The following is a 21,796-nucleotide window of genomic DNA, read 5'->3' on the forward strand; positions in this document are numbered from 1 at the left end:
AAAAAAAAGGGCAATTCTGGTGCACTTTTTGTGGCTCTGAAATTGTGGAATAAACAAAGCTGGTGAGCAGGTACTTTCACCCGGGACAGTAAAGTATTTGGAATGCCCCGGGGGTGGTTTGTTGCCTGAGTTAGAACAGTAAAATGATTTGTGTGATGTCCGTAAGTGGTGTAAATCCCCACAGCTCTGCAGATCTGACAGTGCAGGCATTGGTGCTCGCTCAGGAGCTGGCCCTGGTGTGTTTGTGCACTGAGTGTCTCGGAGAAGGTCCCTGCCACAGACCATCCCAGTGTTCCGTAGGCATGTTGTGACCACATCAGGGGACAGGTTCCTGTTACAAGTATTATTCCTATCCCAGAGCCCGTATGCAAATAGATTGTGGGTTTTGCCATTAACTTCTGTGGAGAGTGGGGCAATAAAAGAAAACCATGGGCAGAGATGAAAGTGGTGATAAAAAGCCAGAACAATGGTAGGTTTTCATTCCTGAGGTCTTTCTCAGATCTGTTTTGTCATTTCATCCTTTTTTTTGTCACTTTCTGTGTTCTGTTGGGTGCATGCTCTGACTACTAAAGTGCATGACATACTACCTAAGCGAAGTAGAAATGGTGAAAAAGTCAAATTACGGATTTGCAGTGTGATTCACAAAATCTGGGGGGTCTGGTAGGTGCACCCCTTCTGTTCAGAGTCTGAATTTCATGTAAGAATTCATTGAAAGAGCATTTGTTTACTAACAGCTCTGAAGGTCTTTTTGTAGCTATTTAAGTGGAATTGAGGAGTATTAAGTATCAGCTATGAAGTGGTGGGGTATGACAATGATGTATTTTTTCCTGATGTGAAAATGAATTATCTTCATTCAACAGATGGATTTGGGAAAACTGTTAAGCCAAATACTGGGAGTTAGTCCCTGTTAACTTTAAAAGCTCTGGTGAAGGAAATAGAATAAAATAAATAAGGTGGTTTAGAATCTGGTTTGCTCTTCCCATGAGAAATCAAATCTGGAATTTCATTTGGAAACTTACATCTGGGACTGGCAGGTAATAGCCCTTTTCCCGGTGTCCTTGTCCAAGTGAAGTGATGTACAAAGAAGAAAATTGTTTAATAAGCACTAGGAAAACATCTCCCTTCCCAGCTCAAAATTAGCCCTGTGGTCATTCGTAGAGAGAGTAGGAAACTTGTGGATTACTCTGCGTTCCAGCAGCTCTGAAATTCAGTACAGGCAGAATAAGGTGGTGGCCTGGCAGGCAGAAGCAGCAGATAGTGTGTGTGCTCCCCACCGATGGGAGCAGGGGTGTTTTGGGGACGAGGGTCTTACTCTCAAGGCAGCTTTGACCACGTCATTTCCTTCACATACTGAACAGAGTTACCACCTGAAGTAGTTCTGCCCTCCTGAATTACATGCAGGCTGTCACATGAGCCTAAACTCGCTTGCTGTTCCTAAAAATGCACATGGCTGAACCCTTGCGTTTCTTTCAGCGAAAAGAACAGAGGGGTGGTGACCACTCATGCTTGTGCCTTTTGATGTGGAGTCCAAGGTCGTGATGGCCGGGAGAGCCCACATTAACACAAAAGACCTTGTCCACTTGCTGCCGGAGCGAGGGTATCCTGGGCTGAGAGCCTCCTTTGTTGGACGAGAACTACTGTAGCCAAACTAATATTAACCAGTCTCGTAGCTGTGCTGAATGCCCCACTGTTTCACTTAGAAAGAGGCTTTAAAGAAAAAGGCCCTTCAGTTTTTGAGGGGAACAGTACAGTTATGCAGACACGCAGACACTGGGGCATAGTCTAGGGGCCACTTTCATGGCTTTTCAAAGGTCTTGTGAAAAATCTGGCATTACCGAGTGGCCTTTTCACAAGATAACTGGAAGTGCTGATAATTCCATCTTCAGTCAAGTTGGGTTTATTGATAAAAATAGGAGCTGGCACTCTTGAAAGCTCAGGCCTGGTTACACCCACACAGCAAAGCTGCAGTGGTCAGGGTTAGTTTGCTGTGCAACAGGTAGTCAGTAGAATGCACAGTCCTGCACTCTCCTGAGTAAAACTGTATCCAGGTTGCTGGGGGGTGAGGCAGCACAAGGTCAAAGGTATGATTTTGCATTTCCAGACTTTGAATATTTCTTGGGTCAGAAAACAGGAAAATTACCACCCCCAATGGCATTGCAACAGGGATGGCCCATGCAGAGACTGCAAAGGCCTCTCTCTGCCTTGTCAAAATGGCCGGGCGCGTGTTTCTGAGGACTGCTTTGGCTTGGAGGTTGGTTTCTTTAAGTTTTCTTGTCTGTTTTATTTCTATTTTAATTGAGTTTTCAGGTAGGATAGCTGCAGAATTACATAGCAAAGAGACAGTGAATAAGGCCTGGTGGCAAGGTACAAAACCGATCGGTATTACCACAGTACTCTAAAGGTCTGCAAAGGTTAAACAAAATAATTCCTTGTGACAAAGAGATTTAAGAGTTTATCTGAACAAAAGAAATGTTGGCTGCCCAGATATTTCTTGGGTGAGAACCTTATTGTTCAATAAAGACACCTACATTTAATGCCTTGACAAACTCTTCAGAAAATCAGTGCACGTGTAGAGCCCAGTTCTCAGATAATGTAAACCAAGGCAGCCCCACGGAAGGCAGTGGCACTGCCCAACGGTACAGCGCCAAGGCACTCGCTCATGGGATTTTGTCTCAGATCCAAGCCTGCTCCTTCATTCTTCTCAAGTAATTGACCTCTCTTTGGTGTCAGCGTCTCCACGCTGATACTGTTTGTTGAGTTCAGCCTTCCCCTTCCAAAAAACTTCCAAATTCCAGTTCTTAGTGCTCATTTTGTCCAGGCAGTGTTTGCAGTTTTTGAAAATAGGATCTGGTTATGAATTGGTTCCAAGAAACAATGACAGTGAAAACATGGCTGTTTAATCTGTAGTTGACTAACTATAATTTGCTTTGGATAACAGTTAATTCTGCATCTTTAGTACCCTTCCACAGTTACTTCCAGGGAAACTAGACTTGCCCTGGTAGTGCAACAGCCGCATTTTTTTCAGGGTGTGTTCCTTGTTTCAGCTTTCCTAGGTTATCTGGCAATATAGTGGAGGAGACTCCTCTGAACTTGCAGATGTGCCTGTGCTTTGATTGTGATTTCTCATGCGCAACAGCCGTTATGAAATGGCTGTTAAGGCCCGGAATGAAGAGGGGAGGTGTCTAGAAACGTCAGATGTTGGTTATGTTATGAACTTCTGACCTCTTACTCTCATACCTGGGGAGGTCGATGATTGGGGTCAGCCCTGTATTTAAACACTCCGTGTCTCCTGTTGTTCCAATAACAGTAATTCCTTGGGAGGGCAGTGACAGCCCTGCAGCACAGGTGTGTGCACCCCTGCTCCCCTGGTGGGAGGGGGCCATGGCCAAAGCCTGGGTGGACTCTGCATGATGATGCTTTGTTGTGCCAGTGGCATTTCACCCTCACAACCTTGCCTGGGGAGGGGAAGGGGAAGGTGTGTGTCCCTCCTTGTTCAAGGAGTCATGTGAGAAAGTTGTTGCTGCCCACAGACAGTTTTCTGACTGTTCCCGAGGTGATGTCGTGGGCACTAGCAGTGCTTCTGCAGGTGTGCTGATAACCCATCAGCCTCTAACATCAGGTTACATGCTAGGTGTCTCTGGATGTGATTGTTCATAGCTGCTGCCCTTACGAAGGCGTTCACAGAGCCAGACAGGGAAGTTTGGCACATTTTTCCCATAAATCCACTGCTGCTCCCATACTATGAAATGCTTTTCTCTGTCTCTCACCCAAAGTATGTTACTAATGATGCCTGATAGAGTATATTATAAAGTCCCCATTATATAAATCCTTAATTATGGGAACATTTGCTCCTAATAGCCGAGTTGCACTGATGTTTGTCAGCACATTGATGCTGAAGATACTCTGTGCCACTTGAAAGATGATTATGTGTCCTCTGCACCTGGGGCCAGCTGTGTTCCAGCCAGTTCCCTGCTGCAGATACCTTTTTTTTTTTTTTTTCCTGAATAAAAGCAATTACAAGTCGTCCTGGAGAACGGGCACACTTAAGGACACCTAATCTGTAAAATCTTGAGCCATGCAGCATGTCCTGGTCGTGACATCATCTGCAGGGATGGAGCATAGTAGGGCACTGCCTCCAGGAGAGCATCTCTCTAGGCTGGGTATGGCAGGGCCAGGACCAGCACCTGCCAGCTCTGGCAACACAGAACAAAACAGCACCTGGGAGGGGACTTTCCCCTGCCCTGTTTTTCCTGAAACTCCACAGTGCCCCTTTCAGTGGGCTGGGCAGGAGGCTGTCTTGATGTCTTCTCCAGTCTCCGTCAGCATGGCCGACCCCAGCCAGGTTCTAGCAGAGTTTTCAATTTACATTTGTGAACCACGTAACACCAGAACACTTGTTTTCTTCTGTGCTTCATAAGTCAGCTCTCCCTTCTGGTTTAGCTCCTGACACCAGGTTTAAAAGCATTTCCCTGGCACCAGCTGCAGATGCACTTCATATTCACAAAGGTATTCATGGAGCTTGTTCTTACTCATAAATGTCTTGGGTATTTGAGTTTGGCTTAAACATGGTTTTAAGTTTGGAGCCCTGAGAATCCATGAGTTGTCATGTCTCAAGCTTCAGGAACGCACAAATAAGGCTCACACAGTCAGTGTGAGGTGTCATCACTGCTTTCTCAGGCTGGAGTACAGACGTCCATCCCTGCGAGGGGCTGGGAAGGTGTGCAGGGTGGGTGTGAGCACACAGATAGTCTTAGTTCAGAGAACCTGCTCACCTGTGTGAGGCAAACGGGCAATAGTTCTGTGCTTAACCAATACCTGAATTATTTTTTAATAGCATATCACAGGCACTTGGGATCATTAATCACTCCCTTAGCTTTCAGAAGTTCTTGCCCTCTGCATTTCCTGTATTGATTGCTGTATTTCATAGTCTTGTTTTCTTTTAAAACCCCAACACCACCGTTGTTTCACGTTTTGAGGGAGGTAAAAGATTCAACTGGAAAGCCCATGTGCAATGTGATTAAGGAAGCATCAGTGAAATGACTTTGATCAGGAGTGTTTGGCTGCTTCTTGTCTTGATTATGCTGAGCTGATGATGTTTGGCACTTAACTGTCTTAGTGCGCTAAAAATTCAAGGCAGTAAGCAAAGGTAAATTTTTGGGAGCTCTCACAGATAACTTTGTAAGCTGCACCTTTGTACCCGTGTAGAGCTGTTCAGTTTGTGTAGTCAGTGCATTGCACAATCAGTACGACACACAAATACACTTTCAGACTAGAAAAACAGGTGATGTTTCTGGATGGAAGATACATATTTAAGGTGTTCAAAGTATAATTTCATCCAACTAATTCCTCCAAATTTGTGTCACCTTTTAAATTTCAGAGAGATCTCTGAGAGTTTCAAAGAAAGGGGTTTTTTATGGTACTACTTTGAAAGTTATTACATGGGTAGGAATGTTGTGCTGGAAAGGTATCTTTTTTTTTTTTTTTTTTGCCCATGCTTGCATAACTCCAAAGGCTAAAATGGTTTTGCTCAAACATGCCACATTGTCCCTCAAAAGCAGATCACTAAATGACCTTTAGATTGGAATCAAACAGACCAGCGGGACAATATTGAGGTGCGGAGTTAGAATCTGTGTGCAACTTGCTTGTACCTCAGAAGTGCCAATAAAGCAGGTAGGGCATGGGAAGAAAGATACATTGTTACTATTTTTTTAATTACCACATGGATTTCTTAAAAAAGAACTGTGATGTACAGAGTGACTGATTGGAATGTGTGTGTTCAGGTTTACATTGTGGTTCAGTTTTTTGGAGCTGTCCTTAAGCAAGCCAACAGGTGAAGGCACCAGTTCTGCCAGTCTCAAGAGACAACAACTGCAGGACTTCAGCTGGAGCCCTGCAGGATGGGTTCGTGGATTAGAGCCAGAGAAGATTAGGGATTTTTCCCCTAATGCTTCTTATTAGCAGTTTGTTTCAAATCTCATTAAAATCCATTCGTTTTAAAAAGTCCCTTCTTAGGAATAACTGCATGTTATAAATACCATGGTTCCTTCAGTTAGACAAGTAATTTTTATTGTAATCCACAATATTTTTATTACTGTTCCTCATTCAGCTTTCACCTTTGGGATTTAGTTGAGCTCTCAGGCTGGTTTAGCCATGGCCTGGCTTACCTGCAGTGTTCCTGCTTTTGCTGGCAGCCTCTCAGAGCGGTGCAGTGGGTCTGGCTCCACACAGAGCACGCGCTGAACAATAGTAAATGATGGCGTGACTATGGAAACTGGGTGAGCTAAACAGGTTGTTCAGCAAGGCTATGAAATCAGCTATTATTAATCCCTGATCAACGCAGTGGTTGTTTAAGTGTTCTTCCATTTAAAATATTTCTGTGATAATGAAAATTATAATTTAACAGCAATTAATTATAACGATAACATCTCTTAGCACCGAGATTGAATATTTTGAAAGGATTAAATGCATTCATCATAGATTTATTTATTTTCTATTCAGGCTTTTCTGTCATTAAAGTGAAATTAGATTTAAATGTGAACCCAACAAAGGTTTGGCATTTCTTTTGTCTATTGTTCTTTCTGATTCCAATGAGTTTTTAAAGAAGCATGGTCAAAACATACCACAGCTCTGACTTTTCTCTCCATGTAATGTCTCAACTTGCACCTCAGATGAAAGAGAAGATCCCAAGATGGGATTTCATAGGAATAGTAGCAGTTCAGTCTCCTGGCCACTTCTTCAAGCTTGCTAAAAATCATAGAATCACAGAATACTTTATGTTGGAAGAGGGATTTCTTTGGTCCGGCACACCTGCTCCAAGCAGGATCAACTTCCATTTTAGATTGGGTCGCTTAAGGACTTGTCCTGTTGAGATTGGAATACCCCTAAGGATGGAGATCCCACAGCCCATGGGTGTCTCATGTCTGAACACCCTCACAGTAACATCTTTCCTCCTGACACCCATCAGCCATCAAGCAGGTCCCCTTGCTTGGCTGCGTGCCACTCTTCAGTTTCTGCCCATAGTGCCTGGGTTTGCTCTCTAAAAGATGGGTTTCAGCATCCGTTCTTGTATCTGCATGGTGAATGCTGAGTCCTGATGCCCATCCCTTACTGACTCATCTCTGCTTAACAGTTACTATTTCGTATTTCCAGATACCTAGATAGGGAGGATCCCAGTCTGCTCACATAGTTAGGTTGTAGAAATATCAGGTTGCTGGTAGTCCTGTGTGACAACTGTTGCATTACCTGCAGCTCCAGAGAAGAGGGAGGAGGGCTGAAAGGAAGAGAGAACAACAGAAACAGTAAAAAAACCCAACTCCACCTTCCTACTCTTATATTTCCCTCTATAGGCAAGTGGTAATCTGCTGTCAAAATTCTTCCATTCTGCTGGATTTGCTAAAGAGAGGAAGAAATGAGATGGACCTTATGTAGTGAAGTACCTGGTGTGTTCTGTGCCTGTGCCAAAGCCTTGCTCTCCCCCGTGCAGCACCGCCCAGCAGACTGTGCTTTGGGCAAGTTGGGAAAATAACAGCACTGCATGCTGCCTCCCCCCCCCCCCCCCCCCCAAAAAAAAAAAAAATAGCCCTGGCACTTCCCTGCATTATGCTCATAATGTTTTTTCAAGGAAACTGTGCAGACCCCACAGATGGTGTGTACTTGAAATAGCGCAGTGACCTCAGGTTTTCCTTGTTCCTCTGTGGGAATTTCAGTCAGAGTCCTGGGACAGGCCCATGATTTTTCCACACTCCCTTTTCATTAAGTGATTTGTCTGTTATGCAAAGGGAAAACATGGCAACAAGTGTAAAATCACTAACATCAAATCAGCCATAAGGCATTTGTGTCCTTTTACGTTCGATTATGACAACACTGAGGTATTTTTCATGCTGTTTTTAAAAGAAGTTCCATTTGAACTCAGTACTGCATGCTCATTAGGCCATAAAGTTATTTATTCCTTTATTCAACTGTACTTCTGCTATTTTGCTGTAAAAATGGTTTTGTAACATCTTTCTCCAAATACATTTTGGAGATCAGGCCTTAGTCTTCCTGAACATTTTTCTCATAACAGACTTCAGTAATATGAGTGGTTACATTTAAACCAGGGCAGATGGCGGTGTTTAAAGCTGAAAATGGGTGTAGTGTTTCCAAGAGCAGCACCCAGAAGTGTTAAACCTTTTTAATCATCCACTAGAAAGGTTACATTTCTGTAGCTGCTTTGCATTTCATACGGAAAACCAAGAAGTCAGCTGGTATCCTAGAGTACCAGGAACAAAAAGGTGATGGTGAGTATTTTTGAGATGGTCTCTGTGGCACTATGTTTCCCATTGCAGGGAGCTGCTCACGGTGTGGGGGACATTCACACAATTTGGCATTCCAGTTTTTCCTGAGTTTAAACCAGCAGTTCACATAGCTTGCACCAGTGTAGGGAGAACTGACCGCATATTGTCTCTAAATCTGCTTAAGTATGTCATCTTCGTCTTCTGAATTTTTTTTTTTTTTTTTTTAAAAAAAGGCTGAATTCTGCCAGCAGTTTAACCCAGATGACTTTTACATTTAATTTATTTGCTGTGGGAGACTTTACAGCCACTTTTTGCAGTTGAACATAACAACTCTTCTACATGAATCCCAAGCTGGCTTTCAGAGGGTTTATTTTTGTACTGCTGACACCAAAATGCCATAAACTCTGTGTAAAAATAAAGACAATGAAGGGACCTGCCCTTCCACACCCTGTAATGCTTGGCTGGCTACCGGACATTGTTCTGTGCATCATTTTATTGTGTGAGAGAGCTTTAGTGACATCAAAGAGAGAAAGCGGCAGAAAATTTTTTTTTCTACATGCTGCATTATGTAGCTTTCCCTTTTTTCTTTTCAGATCGTTTTCAGCAGTGAAAGTAATCACATGCTGTAATGTTTAGTAGAGAAGGGTAGATATTTAATAGGATTTAGAAGCTGGCCGGTGCTTCCCAGTAGAAGACAATGGATTGCTGAACACACCCCTGCCTTGGGAACAGTTGTCTCTGTGCAGAGGTTGGGGAGGCAGCAAGGATTTTGCTCTTAATGAAAATCACCAGCTAAACACAGTGTGAACAAACCCACCTTGTTGTTTTGTCATCTTTCACACTTGCTTTCTACTTATTGTCTTAAGTCATGTTCCAGCATGTAAAAGCTTTGGTGTAATCTCACCATTTTTGATGAGGAAGTCACACCACACATTACTTTGTGTATGAAATAACCATACCAAACATGTCCTGCTTGCATCAAAACTATCAGCTGCAGTCATTCTTCTGTGTTAAACTGTCCACAAGACTGAAGTAAGGATGAAGGAGATGCCTTTTTTTTAAAGTTCACCTGTTGTTTCTAAACATTGGACCCACATGTGTATCATGGTCTCTGCATAGGGTGTGCGTTTGACTTGTTGCAGGTTTAGTTCTAGGTTGTTGCTTGCCTCTGCACCTGTGTGTTATGGACTTTTGTCTTCTATATTAGACACATTTTTTTCTGTTTTGATCAATTCCTGTTTTCAGTTCTGACCTGTTACCTGCAGCTGATTCAGTTTTACTGCATTACTGCTAAGGGGGAGAGAGTCATAGGACATTTGAATGTTGGGAGAAACTAATTTTATTTCCTTTCCTCTACAGCCACCTAACAGTCCTCTTTCTGACTGGGTGAGCCTTCCTCCTTCATCATTTTTTCTCTGTTGATTGATGTGATGATATTGTGATTTAGCCTCTCAGTGCCTGACCGCATGTGCATGCACTGTTCTTGCCAGGCCTCTGGCTGCTCCAGGTAGTACTGAAATCCCGAACACAGGCCCCGTGTGAGAAGGCTGTCCTTTCAGGAGCATGCATCTGAGCAGATGGTTCTCTCCTCAGCTGCTTCGGGTGCAGACATACTGAGGTGTTTTACCCCTCTGGGTTATATTTGGTGTTGTATCAGCTGCCTGACCGGCAGCTCCCCCCAGGCAGGCAACCCCCCCGGAGGGTCCCAGCCCAGGGTCTCGCTCCAGGGTGGGTCCTGCCAGACTGTCAGGAGCACACAAAGCACAGCATGGGTCAAGGCCAGGGCTGCAGGGAGCCCCCAGCCCTCCTCTGAGCCTGCAGCCCTTGTCTTGGACAGGAAGCTGAAGGATCCAGGAGCCACCAGGGTTGTTCTTTTCTCAAGGTGCTGCAAGGGTGGTGAGGATAGCTCTGACATGGCCCTGTCAGGTGTGCTGAGGGATCTGTGTACCAGTCTCTGGGCCATACGGTGGAGTGCTTTTGTACAAGCCTGTGCCCAGGCCTACCTGAAACAAACAGAGGTTAGGCCTGTCTTAGAATTATTTCCTGTTCATGTTGGTCTTGTGTTACTATAGCAAATGGCGAGGATGATTGCAGTACATGCATTCATGTTGTTTCCTGATTAAATCTTGTTTGATCACTGCATTCTGTCCCAGCAGCTGCTCTGCTGTTCTCCCAGGCATCTTCCTTAATGTAAAAACTTTCAAGCACGGCTGGACTTTGTGAAACCACAAACATGTTTAACTCCATATCCTCACATCTAGGAGAAAAGGAGGACATCCTGTGCCCTGAAAGCCTGCGGTACCGGGCGTGTTGTCCTGTGAAAGGCAGCTCTGTTCTCCCTGTGCTCCTGAACCTGGGTGTCTGTGTGGGGGCCGCAGGGAGGCTGTGGGTGCCAGTGTGGGCAGGGGTAGTGTGCCCAGAGCTGTGCTCAGCTGAGCTCTGAGTCACGGTGTTTAGCAAAGCTCTGCAGAAGCTGCACGCTGCCTGCCTGCCTTGCTACAGTGCAAAAAGAGTAATTTTAATGCGGAGAAATTCCTTTCAGCATGGCAATCTAAGAAAACCTAAACCTGCGGGAGACAGAGCTGTTGGAGTTAGGGATTAAACCTTATCCCTAATCTGTCTGCCCTGAGGTATTAGAGGGCTCCAGCACAGGCTGCCGGCCAGCAGCAGGCCTGGATGCTCGGGGCTCCTCTCGGCTTCCCTTTTGTGCTCTGATTTCTCTTTCCCTTCAGTAGCGTTTCAGCTCCTTGGAGAGCACAGGGTGGCTGTTTATCTGCTCAGGGTTGGAGGCTGGCAGGAGCTGCTGCTTTACCCGCACTGGGCCAGCAGTGCCCTGAGCCAGACAGATCTACCATTCAGTTTGAAACGGATTCAAGGTCAGTTTGTTCAAAATGCGGTTTGACCGGTGTGGAAGGGAGCAGATAATCTTCAAGATGTTTTTAGAAAACAGGCGGCTGCACAGGTAACCTTTGGCACAGCAGCAGTTAGTGCTGCAGAGGGACCGGGGCTGATAACGCTCTGGCCCACAGCGGCAGGTGGGGGGTCACGGCGGCTGGCGGGGGGTCACGGCAGCTCCTGCTTCCTGCAGTCGACTCCCCCAGCCATGCGTTTCCCAGGGCAGTTAACAGAAATTCTCTGTTGTTCTGGCAGAGTCCTATTGAGGTCACTCAGCCGAGTTGAGCGTGTGACAGAGGGAGGATGGTGTGTGCGACCTCCCCTTCTGCCGTCTTGCGCTGGGGATTCAGCCACGGGCGCTCCTGGCTCTGGCCTTTCCAAAGGTTAACCACATTTTTGTCAGGCTTTTTTTTCATCCAATTAGTAGAGGAAGAAATTACTCTTCTTGAGCAGGAAAGTGGCTAGATGTCTGCTTTTGATCCCTCCAGCCCTGCTTGATGCGGATTTCAGTGTACAAACTCCAGTTTATTTACTAAACATCTAAACAAAGTCAGTCCTTGATTTATGGGTCACAGAGCTGGGCTTTGCAAGCTGCTGTGTGCTGGTAGCATTGTTGTGGGGGTTTCCGCATAAAGGAAATTTCCTTCCCAGTGTTGCTTCAAGATAAGTCATATTCTCTATTATCAATACTGCTGTTAAGCAGCTTCCGTTTTCCTGCTGTGTGTGTTTTGCATGTCGTGCATTTCTCTTTACCCTTGGGAAAGAAATGTTTTTACAAGCTGTAGGACACTTGGAGCTCCACCCATATCCTCTAGTTTTAATTAATCTTCAAAATCTAAAACTGTGTTTTTGAAAGTATGAAGGGCGCTTGTCAAAACGATCACATGAGGTTCCTAAATAGCCCTTCAGGGCCCAGGGCTGATGTTAAATCCCGGGTTTCATCACTCAGGGATGCCCTTGGTCCTGTGGGTTCTGACACAGCACTGCATGTTAAAAGAGCCATAGTTGTGTGTTTAGCTCAACTGTCAGAGCTGTAGCACCGCTTTTCTCTGTGTTTCTGTCTCTGAAACACATAACCAAAAGTCACTGGTTTTACTTCTGTGCCTGTTCCAACCTGAAAGCCCAGAGCAGAAAAATACAGTTTATCAGTTTGAAAGGACTGGTAAAAGCATTGCAAAAACCTCCAGTCATTGTGAAACACCATGTAGAAATAATCAGGAGAGGTTTGAACACGACCAACCCCAGTCACACGAGTTCCCGAGCGGGCTTGTTTTGCTTTCCCACGTTGTGGGAGCACGAGAGGAGCTCAGCAATGCGGGGGGAAGAGCGCCTGCGCCTTCTAACTTCTGGTTTTGTCCTGCTGGTAATGTCCGTGGGGAGTGTGAGAGCAGTGCCTGGGCTCTGCCCAGCACAGGCCAGAGAGCAGCCCCCCGGGTGAGCAGCCTCGGTCAGGGCCATGAAAGAGCCGCTCTGCCTGCCCAGTGCCAGCTCTCTGAGAGAAGTGGCCAGTTGTCCCCCGAAGCTGGCAGCCAGCAGGCCGGGGCCAAGCTTCTGCAGGGATTTCCCACGGAGCTGCAGGCTGCCCCTGGGCGCTCAGGGTTCTCTCTGCTTTTGGCTGTTCTTGCCATGACTCAGAGGAAAGGAGGCGAGATGGGAAGAAATCGAAAAGCCATCAAGTCGTGGCACCGAAGTGGCTCAGCCCCACGTGAGGAGGCTTAGCATGGGGAGGCGGCGCTAAACCCACCACAGCTGGGCTCCCCTGGAGCCTTTCACCCTGTCTCTGTCTGGTGGGGAGGGCAGGGAGGAGGACGGCACCGCAGAGGATGGGTGGGGATCGTGTCACAGGAGCGAAGGCAAGAGCGTGTGTGGGGCGGGTGCGGACATGAGCAACCAGAAAACCCAACTGAACCCATCAGCCTCGCACCGTAAACAGGAAACGGAGACCACAGCAAGCAAGAGAGAGAAAATGGGAAGGCAGATGGGGAGAGGCACAAACTGATTCTGAACTAGGCTAAAGAAACCTGCATCATGGCACCAGGCATCAGCTGCCAAAGCACAGAGGCCTCCAGCCAGACAGGGAGAGCCTAGAGCCTGGGTTCCCATCCTCTCCCTCACTGGTAATTCCCTGTGTTTGAGGATGCTGAGGCAGCACAGGAGAAAAGGAGTCATGGGAACCTCCTCAGGCTTTTTTCCCTGAGGCCCCACTGCCTGAAGAAATGCGCTTCCATGTCCTTTTCAGGGCCATCAGTTGTGCTAGGGTGGGGAAGGCTTTTAGAGAGAGTGGCCCCTGGGCCACGTCAGTGCTGTCTGCAGGAGGGACCTGTCGTTTGCCCCCTGGAAGGGCTGCCGGGAGCCCCCTGATCTGTTGCCTTCCTTTGGCTTGCTTTCAACAGCAGAAGATCCTAAGCTGGTGTCAGTTAATGCAGCTGCACCGGAGCTTTCACAGCCTGACTTGGCATGGCACTGTATTTCCCACATCATGTTCTGTTCAGAGTTAGGCTCTGAGCCTTCATCTTACTAAAGCCATATGGATGTTCTTATCCCACCTGTTACTATTATTGTGATCCCCGATTGGGAGGGTTGTTGATGACCACAACTTCTGAGCAAAGATTTTTTTTAATGGGTGGCTTCACAATGGTGTTTAATAATGCTTTTTTTGTTTTGCATAGTATTTTCTATATCCAACTCTGGTTTTAGGATCCTGTACGTCCATATTTCTGTCTGGAATGAGTGTAACCGCAGGGATCTCTGAATGTTGTGCTTCTGTATAGAGACTGCAGTGATTAAATAAACAAACTTGCTGAGCTGTTTTGGGGCTTGTTCAAGCTGGTAAAGGGAGATGTGGTAATTTCTGTTGGAATTTTCTTTAAAAAGCAGCAACTATTGCAAGACTTGTCTTCTGTGACTCATTTCAGAAAAATACTTCCACTAAAAGCATGGATTACTAGACAAGCAGATAGGCAGATACAGCATTCCCAGGAACTTGCTATAAATAGTTCATAAAATATATATTTAGGGTTAGGAGACACTATATTTAAATCGGACAACTATTTCCCCTAGTTGGATGTGTTGGGTTTTTTCTTCTTCGATCCAAGATTGAACAAGCTCTGTCGTTACGCCACAGGTACAAATTGCAACATGGTTAGGAGACGCTGCGGCTTTTGACTGCAAAGATAATATTTATTTTTGTAGTGTTGCCTTGCTGTGACAAGGTTTGGGCTTTCCAAGCAGCTGGCCGTTGTTCTGTTGACACAGTGCTTGTGGTGCTGGTGCTGGGGTGTGCTGGCAGGGGAGGGCTCTGGGGCAGCGCGGGGGGAAAGGCCTCCTGAGAGCTGCTCTTGGTCCTCTTGCTGTGCTGTAACACAAGCCACAGCTACTGCAGGTTTCCTGTTCCCTCCCTCTATCTTAGCAATCCTCTGCTTCACACAGAGTGAGGACGACCAAGAGTAATGCCAACTGTCAAGTCATTGAAAGTGTGTTGTGGTTTTATCCCAAACCCCACCTTTTTCATCTTCCCCAGCTCCGTTTTCTTTATTTCACACCTGATGGGTAGGTAAAAGCTGTTACAAAGGGGACAGTGTCAGTGCAATGAGCTTTGGTCATGTCCTCCCACACGGGTAGCTGGAATAAATTCAGAAATACATGGGAGGAACTGAAATCTTAGGGTGGGGTTTATGAAACTGGGCAAACCGCCACTGTAGTGCTGCTCAGCTCTTCTACTCCTCATCAGATTCCTCTTCCTTACCACCATTCTACTATGGGATGGCTTTTCTTACCATCTCTTTGTCTTGTTTCCAAACCTTTTATCCTTTTCAGCCTCAGCTGCTCTGTCAGGCTTTTGCTGCTCTCCCCGAGGTCCTGCAGGTGTGGTGGCTGTCAGTGGTCACGCAGGTGCTGTGCACCAGGACAGGGCCCTGTCCTTCCTTCCGAGGGACAGCGACCTCTGAAACCCTGGCTGCTCAGACAGAGGCTCGGCCTTGATCTGCACCATCACTGACGTTCTCTCTGTTTCAGTGTACTCAGAGTTTTCAGAGCTAGACATGTTACATTAAGGTTTAGGATTTACCAGTCATCCTGTGCTGTTTCTGACCACACCAACAGCTTTGAGGAGTCTGTTGGGAGGCCGAGATGCTCAGCTGCTGGACAAGCAGGCTGCTTTCATTTGTATCTCTAATTACAGACTTGGGAGTTTGAGCACCGGTGTTTTGACAAATTCAGTCTGTAGTAGTTCCCAGCTCAGTGAAATGACTTTTCTTGCTAACAAGGAAGGGCTTCATCCAAAGCCCTTGGCAAAAGCATTTAACCACAAAGATGTACAATATTTTCTGTCTGAGAGCTGTCGGCTTGGCAGATTGCTGTTCAGGATTTCTGAATTACTGTGCACTGTGGTGAGCCTGTGCATTGAGAGAGCTCTCCTAGCCCATGTTTTCATGTGTAAACACTTGTGAAAGACTCTGGGAAAGGAAGGTGGAAGAAACCTATTTTCTATGGCTTTAAATAAATTCAAGTCTACTTCAGACATGTAGTTATGGAAAAGTTCATCTTGATGTTGTGTAAATACAGTTACAAATGTTGACTCTGCAAATAAATACTGTAATGAGAAGGAGAAAAAAGTGAATGGGAAGCTTTGGTCTCTGCTGTCTTTTGTACCTGTCATAATCCAAAGCAGCTTGTGGTATTTCAGGGGACCTGTTGTGGAACTGTGTGCTTAGTTGAGAGCAGAAATTGACCTATTCTTCCAGTGGTGGAGGGTAACTGTTGATCAAGCTATTGGACAGTTTGATTAGTCCAAAGGGGCTTTTATGTTGCAGCTGTGTGACAGAGCTCTCTACACCTTGAGAAAGCTGCCTCTCTGAGCAGCCAGTAAGTCTGCAGTGTATACTGCAGGTTCACTCCATAGATAGTAACTCTGCAAAATTCCCACTGACATTCAAAAATGTCATAAAATAGGAAGGTGGATTATTCAGTGAAAAGTCCTAATTTCTTCAATGACTGTGCTAAGAAAATAAGTTACATCTTGCATTTAATATTAGACATGTTTGAACATCCCACCGTAGGTGCATGACCTGTGATTTCTTTCTGGTGACACTGTGTTGTTTTCCTAACAGATGAACGTGAGGCAGTTCAGAAGAAGACTTTCACGAAGTGGGTTAACTCCCACCTGGCCCGCGTGTCATGCAGGATTACAGATTTGTACACTGACCTCCGCGATGGAAGGATGCTCATCAAACTTCTGGAAGTTCTGTCAGGAGAGAGACTTGTAAGTGTTTATTCATATTCATTAGGGGGGTTTGGGTTTGGTTTTGGTGGATCCTTGGCATGGCTGAAGTATGGCAGAAGTGGGTACTGAGGGTTAGGCACTGCAAATGTCTTTTTAAGTATTAAAGAAGTGGGAAGTGGCTTCAGCTGGATCCAAACCCTGGTAAAATACCTTCCTGTTGGTGTCAGTAGGAATCAAAGGCAGTTTCGCTGCGGGTGGGGTGCTGAGTGCCTCCAGGAGCAAACTCCCTGCTCCTGACCCTGACAGGTGCCGAGCAATGGATGTTCTCCAACCCCTGGGACCATCTCAGACTGCAACATCCCTTCTGGCTTCCCGGGAGCGTGTTCGGGGCTGGTGGAGCACAGCTGGTGGGGGAGGGCCCTGGGAGGCACTGCAGCAGTTTTAGCTGTGGTGTTAATCACACCCCACTGCTCAGGAGCCTTTTAGAGGGTACTTGATTTGACGAGGATAGATAAGGCTTGGATTTTCTTCAGCTAGACAAATATCTACTGTGAATTTAAATAAATGGGACAAATTCTTTGGGTGTCCTGAGAGAGCCCACTTGATCCCAGCACAAGGGAGTGGTGATTAAAAAAAAATCCCTGTAGTGAAAAATGCTGCTTTGTGACAGGAAAACTGGGTGTCAGGGAATGGCTGGGTATCAGTTTTTCCTTCAGTTCCTTAAATGATGGCTATGCTCCTAACTACCTGATTTAATCTTTTCAAAGAAATACATGGCTTTAGCTAAGATCTAAGGCCACATGAGGAGACTGTAATTGCTTGTCATCAAGCACTCCTATTAATGGAAGCTCCCTGGCTTAAGGCTCCGGGTAAGGAGTTGAACATATGGCCCCCAGGGTAGAGTCTGTAGAGTAAGGCCAGAGAGGGAGATCTCTGAATACGTCTGTGAGGGTGATGCAGCTCTGAGGTGCGTAGAAGTACCCTGTGGTGTGGGTGAGGGCCTTGTGTGGATGGAGGCAACTCATTGCCATGTTTGTCAACTACATTTTGCTCAAAATACGTTTCTCTGTGCCAAGTTGTTTACTTCGGTAAGGTTTTGGGTTTGGCATGTTGGCTTCAGGCAGCAGATGTTACTCACAGAGGACTAACTGAAACCAACGTGCCCCATGGTTTCAGGATTCAGACAGCAGCCGTGCCACTGCTGTATAAATCTTAGGATGTGCCTGCCAAGATTTGACTTTGGGTGTCAGATAGCAGCAGTGAAGCTCAGACTAGTCCTACGACTCTTGCTGCATGATTCATTTACATTTTTCACTCCAGGTTTTGAGAAATGCAAGCAGAGCTGACACAGCTGTTGGGGCGGGGAGGGTGCAGGAGCCACCCGGTGAGGCTGCTGGCTCTGCGCTTGCATCACGGCTTGTGTGTTGCCTTGGCAGCTGCCTGCACCACCACCAGCTCTTTTTGCAGCTGCCTTATCTCAGGATGGAGGACAGCAGGCTCTGTTTGAACAGGACATTCCACCACACCTTCCTCTGCAAACTAGAATACAGATAACGCAATGCACTAAACCTTGACACAATTACACACACCGAAAGTATTCTAGGGGGATCGGCACATAGCATCTGCTTGCTGATGTTCTCCCGGCCTTTTGGAATTTATTTTAGCTGCTGTTAGTTAGGTGCTGATATCTCCATGACACCCAAGCAAAAATCTAAAGGCACTGTCTTATGCAGAAAGCTTAAAATCAAGACAAGAAACATCAAATTGTAAGAAAGCAATAAATGAATGCAGAAACTAGCCTAGATAATTATTGTAATGCAGTGTGTTTATTGAAGCAGTAGAACAAACAGGAATTGTTTTCTCACTTTTGAAACTGGGATCCAGATTCTGGAGCTGGAGCCATATGCCTGTGGAACAGAGTCCAGGATTTAGGATACTCATCTGAGAAGCAGGACTGCTCTGTGCCCCCTGTAAGACCTCCAGCCTCATTTGCACAAACCCTGATTTTTCAAAAGCTGTTGTGATTTTCGATGATGAAAACTCAGCATCCTTGGAGATGTGTTGGAGAAACTCAAAGTGAGAGCGTCCAGTAAGGGCAACATCTTCCTGTCTCTGCACAGCTTGATTCCTAATCCCAGTGTTTAGTCCAGACTTTAGTACACAAGTTCCTCTGAGGAGCACAGTATTTGGAAAGAGAGTGATAGTGTGCAACAGTCTCACTGAGCAACGCAGAAAATAGCCCAGCCCTATGAACAGACAGTTGTAATTTTGTTTGCACGTGCTGTTAACCGGCTTCTCCCAAACAGAAAAATAAAGCTGAGTATTTTTTTGAGCATAAAATCAAGCATTTAGCTCAGTTTCTTCCATAACCATATAAAGGACTAGCACATTCCTTACAATTCCTGGATGCTCAAAGGTCAGACTGTTCGAGCAGATTCTCTCTGGTGAGTTCTGTCACGTTTTCTGTTGGGGAGGTTTTTTGATGTAAAATGTTTTCCTCACAATGTGCGTGTGAAGACTCTGCGTTTGGGTAAATACACTAAACAATGTGCTCAGTGTGCTTTCTTTCCATCTGGGTAACGCCTGGATCTGTGTTTGCCCAGTGAATGTGGAAGTTGTGTCTCCCCATGTCTCATCTTGAGGCTGTGCAGGAGCAGGGCACGTGCAGCCAAGCCGTGTACAAAAGTGCCTCTTTTTGTTGGGTTAAATGGTCCGGCCTGCCTGCGTGGAGGCACAGAAAGACTGAACCTTCTGTCTTCTTGGGCATAGGAGCAGGTCTGTTTGGCCAGGTGGCACTGTGTCATTCTTGCCCGTGCAGAAATTCGAACCTCCTTATCGGACCATGAACAAACCATAGTTTGAGCAGCCCTTGGGGACGCTGCTAGTAAGCTGTCACAGCTCTAATAGGGAATTGCTGAGCCAGAAGCTGCACCTAGTGCTGGAGCTCTAGAAAAATACATCAGCCCCCTCGTGCTCTACAGGGAGCGGTGTCCTGTTTGGGTTTACTGCACGTGCTCTGCTGCTTCACATACAGTCATTGTGTTTGTGGGAGAAAAAATCCTGCCAGTAACCTGAAGGTTTTGTTTCCTGGATTCTTAACTGGAGAGTGTGTCATCGTACGGAGTGTGGGTGGGAGCAGCTGCTCTCAGGAACTAAATAAAACATCAAGCATGGATGGTATTAGCTCTGTCACCTTGGTGCTGGAATGTCTGAGAGAAGAAAAAGAGCTTTTCAAACGTTTTCTGCTCAGTAACTTGAAGCATTAGAGGGAATGCAGTTGCTGCATAGGTTTAAGGCAGGTGGAACAGAGCCGTGTCTGCCACTGCTGCTCGGAAGAGGCCACAGTCCTTGCTGTGTGTTGGGAACATCACCATGAAAGCCAGCACGCCTCCTAAAGCTGACCTGGGGCTCTTGGGCATGGCACTGGGCTGGGACCAGTCATGGGCTGGGCACCTCCTGGGTGCAGCCTCTCCTCCACCTTTTCCCCGCAGCCGGGCGCTCCCTCTCCTCCTCGGGAACAGCCTTCCTACCCATGTTGTGCAAGGTTACATCAAACTCCTGGCCCGGTTTATTACACTCCTGGGTGACTGGTAGTACCAGCAAAGGAATGGGGCCGGGCTGGACCCTGTGGATGGTGAGGGGTCTCCGGCTGGGTTGGGTCAACCCTGTAACCCCCCTGTGCCCCTTCTCACTGCACGGCTCTGCACCTGCACTGGCAGCATTTGGGCTGTATGGTATTTCCATAGGCTGTACCTGCTCTTTGTGCCTCTTCAGAAGCACTTCTATACCCAAAAGCAGTGGCAGGTTCTTGGAAATTTTTGCACTTGCTGGGCATTGTGGGTTGACTTTCTCTGGGTCATTACCCAGCCTCTGGAGGAGGATGTGCTAACTGGAAGCTGAAGTGAAACTCATGACCTCAGGGGTTGAGGTGTTGAAGGGCATCTTTCTAGCAAGTGTTTCCTCTTGGTGACACACCCCTGCAGGGTGCTGCTTCCAGGGACCGTAACATGGCTCTGGCTGAAATTCTTCCACTTGAATGCAGTCTGGGGCGAGGATTTTGCCTCAGCTATTTCCATGACCAGTTAATTACATTCCCTGCAGAAAACAAGGAAATTATGTCAATTAGTATTTTGGCTGAGTACCTCTGGTGACATCTCAGTGAGCACTGAACAGGCTCTTCAGCTGCAATCCTTATCTGTGGAACAAAGTTGCTTTAATTTTATTCAGTTTTAGAGCAGACTTCTGCATGCTGTAAATATATTCATGGGCTTTTTCATTTGCACTGGGCCATCATAAAATTGTGTTACATTGGTGTGGCTGATTCTTTTGTTAGTGTTTTTGTTTTTACATTCCTGTGAAGAAATTGTTTGGAATAAATCTCTTCTGTTATTTTCATACTATTTATCCTACATCAACTGACCAAAAAAAAAAAGCAAGGACATTTGTCCTCGAGGAACTTTATTGAGTAGCTTATCCAAATCTGAGGTGCCTTTTTGGAGAGTGTGTAGCTGTATTTCCTCTCTGGAGCATTCATTACCACTTCCCTCGTGCATGCCAGTTAGCAGTTTGTTTTGTATCTTTTTCTTTGGACAATCGTATTTTTCAGTGTGGAAAAACTTGTACTGGCGAAAAGAAGCGTCTTGGGAAAATGTAATAGGTGTGGCATGAACCTAACAAAATGGTTTATCTTCTGACTAGTGGATGAATACACTAGACAGAGGAAATGAAAGAAGCAAGGAGGCAAAATAAAGGCAAATGAAATTGGTGCCCAGCATGTGTGACTGCGTCTGGGGCATTGGAATGTCCACCCCAGGTTTGACACCTGCTCCCATCACTCCTGTGCAGATGTATTAGAGGATGGCAGGGGTGGTTTTGTCCCTTGACCGTGAAGAACAGTTGTGTGCAGTATTGCTGCCTGCCAGTGGGCACCGTGGGTGGACTCATCTGCCTGGACTGAAGAGTTCACAAGTGCTTTTTTTTTTTTCTTTCCTCCTTCCATCTACAGTAATACATGTTTTTCTTCTCCCTTCTTCCTTCTAGCCTAAACCAACTAAGGGAAGGATGCGCATCCATTGCCTGGAGAATGTTGATAAAGCCCTCCAGTTCCTGAAAGAGCAGAGAGTGCACCTAGAAAACATGGGATCTCACGATATTGTAGATGGGAATCACAGGCTGACACTTGGCCTTATTTGGACCATTATCCTGAGATTCCAGGTAAAGATATATCCATACAGAGGTATAGATGCCTGTGAGTGTCCTGTGCTTGTTTGTAAAGCACTTCATTAAAGAGTGGAGTGCTGCCAGGCCCCTGGAGATGATTGAAAAGTGAGTAGAAAGCACTTAGCATCTGGCAGGAGGGGCTCCAGAGCCAAGGGCAGAGCCTAACCGAGGCTTCACGGGGCTGCTG

At 46.2% G+C, this 21,796-nt stretch overlaps 1 protein-coding gene across 4 annotated transcripts in view; it reads left to right on the forward strand.

Annotated features, from left to right (window-relative positions):
* Window positions 1–21,796, forward strand: part of SPTBN1 (spectrin beta, non-erythrocytic 1) — a 130,170-nt gene that overhangs the window by 60,916 nt on the left and 47,458 nt on the right. For all 4 annotated transcript variants that reach the window (XM_074903533.1, XM_074903347.1, XM_074903443.1 and 1 more), the window contains 2 exons: window positions 16,277–16,428; window positions 21,430–21,603. In XM_074903533.1, the coding sequence (XP_074759634.1) occupies window positions 16,277–16,428; window positions 21,430–21,603 (326 nt within the window). The remainder of the gene's footprint in view (window positions 1–16,276; window positions 16,429–21,429; window positions 21,604–21,796) is intronic.

Source organism: Athene noctua, chromosome 1 (genome assembly GCF_965140245.1).
Source record: "Athene noctua chromosome 1, bAthNoc1.hap1.1, whole genome shotgun sequence".
Taxonomy (NCBI): Eukaryota; Metazoa; Chordata; class Aves; order Strigiformes; family Strigidae; genus Athene; species Athene noctua.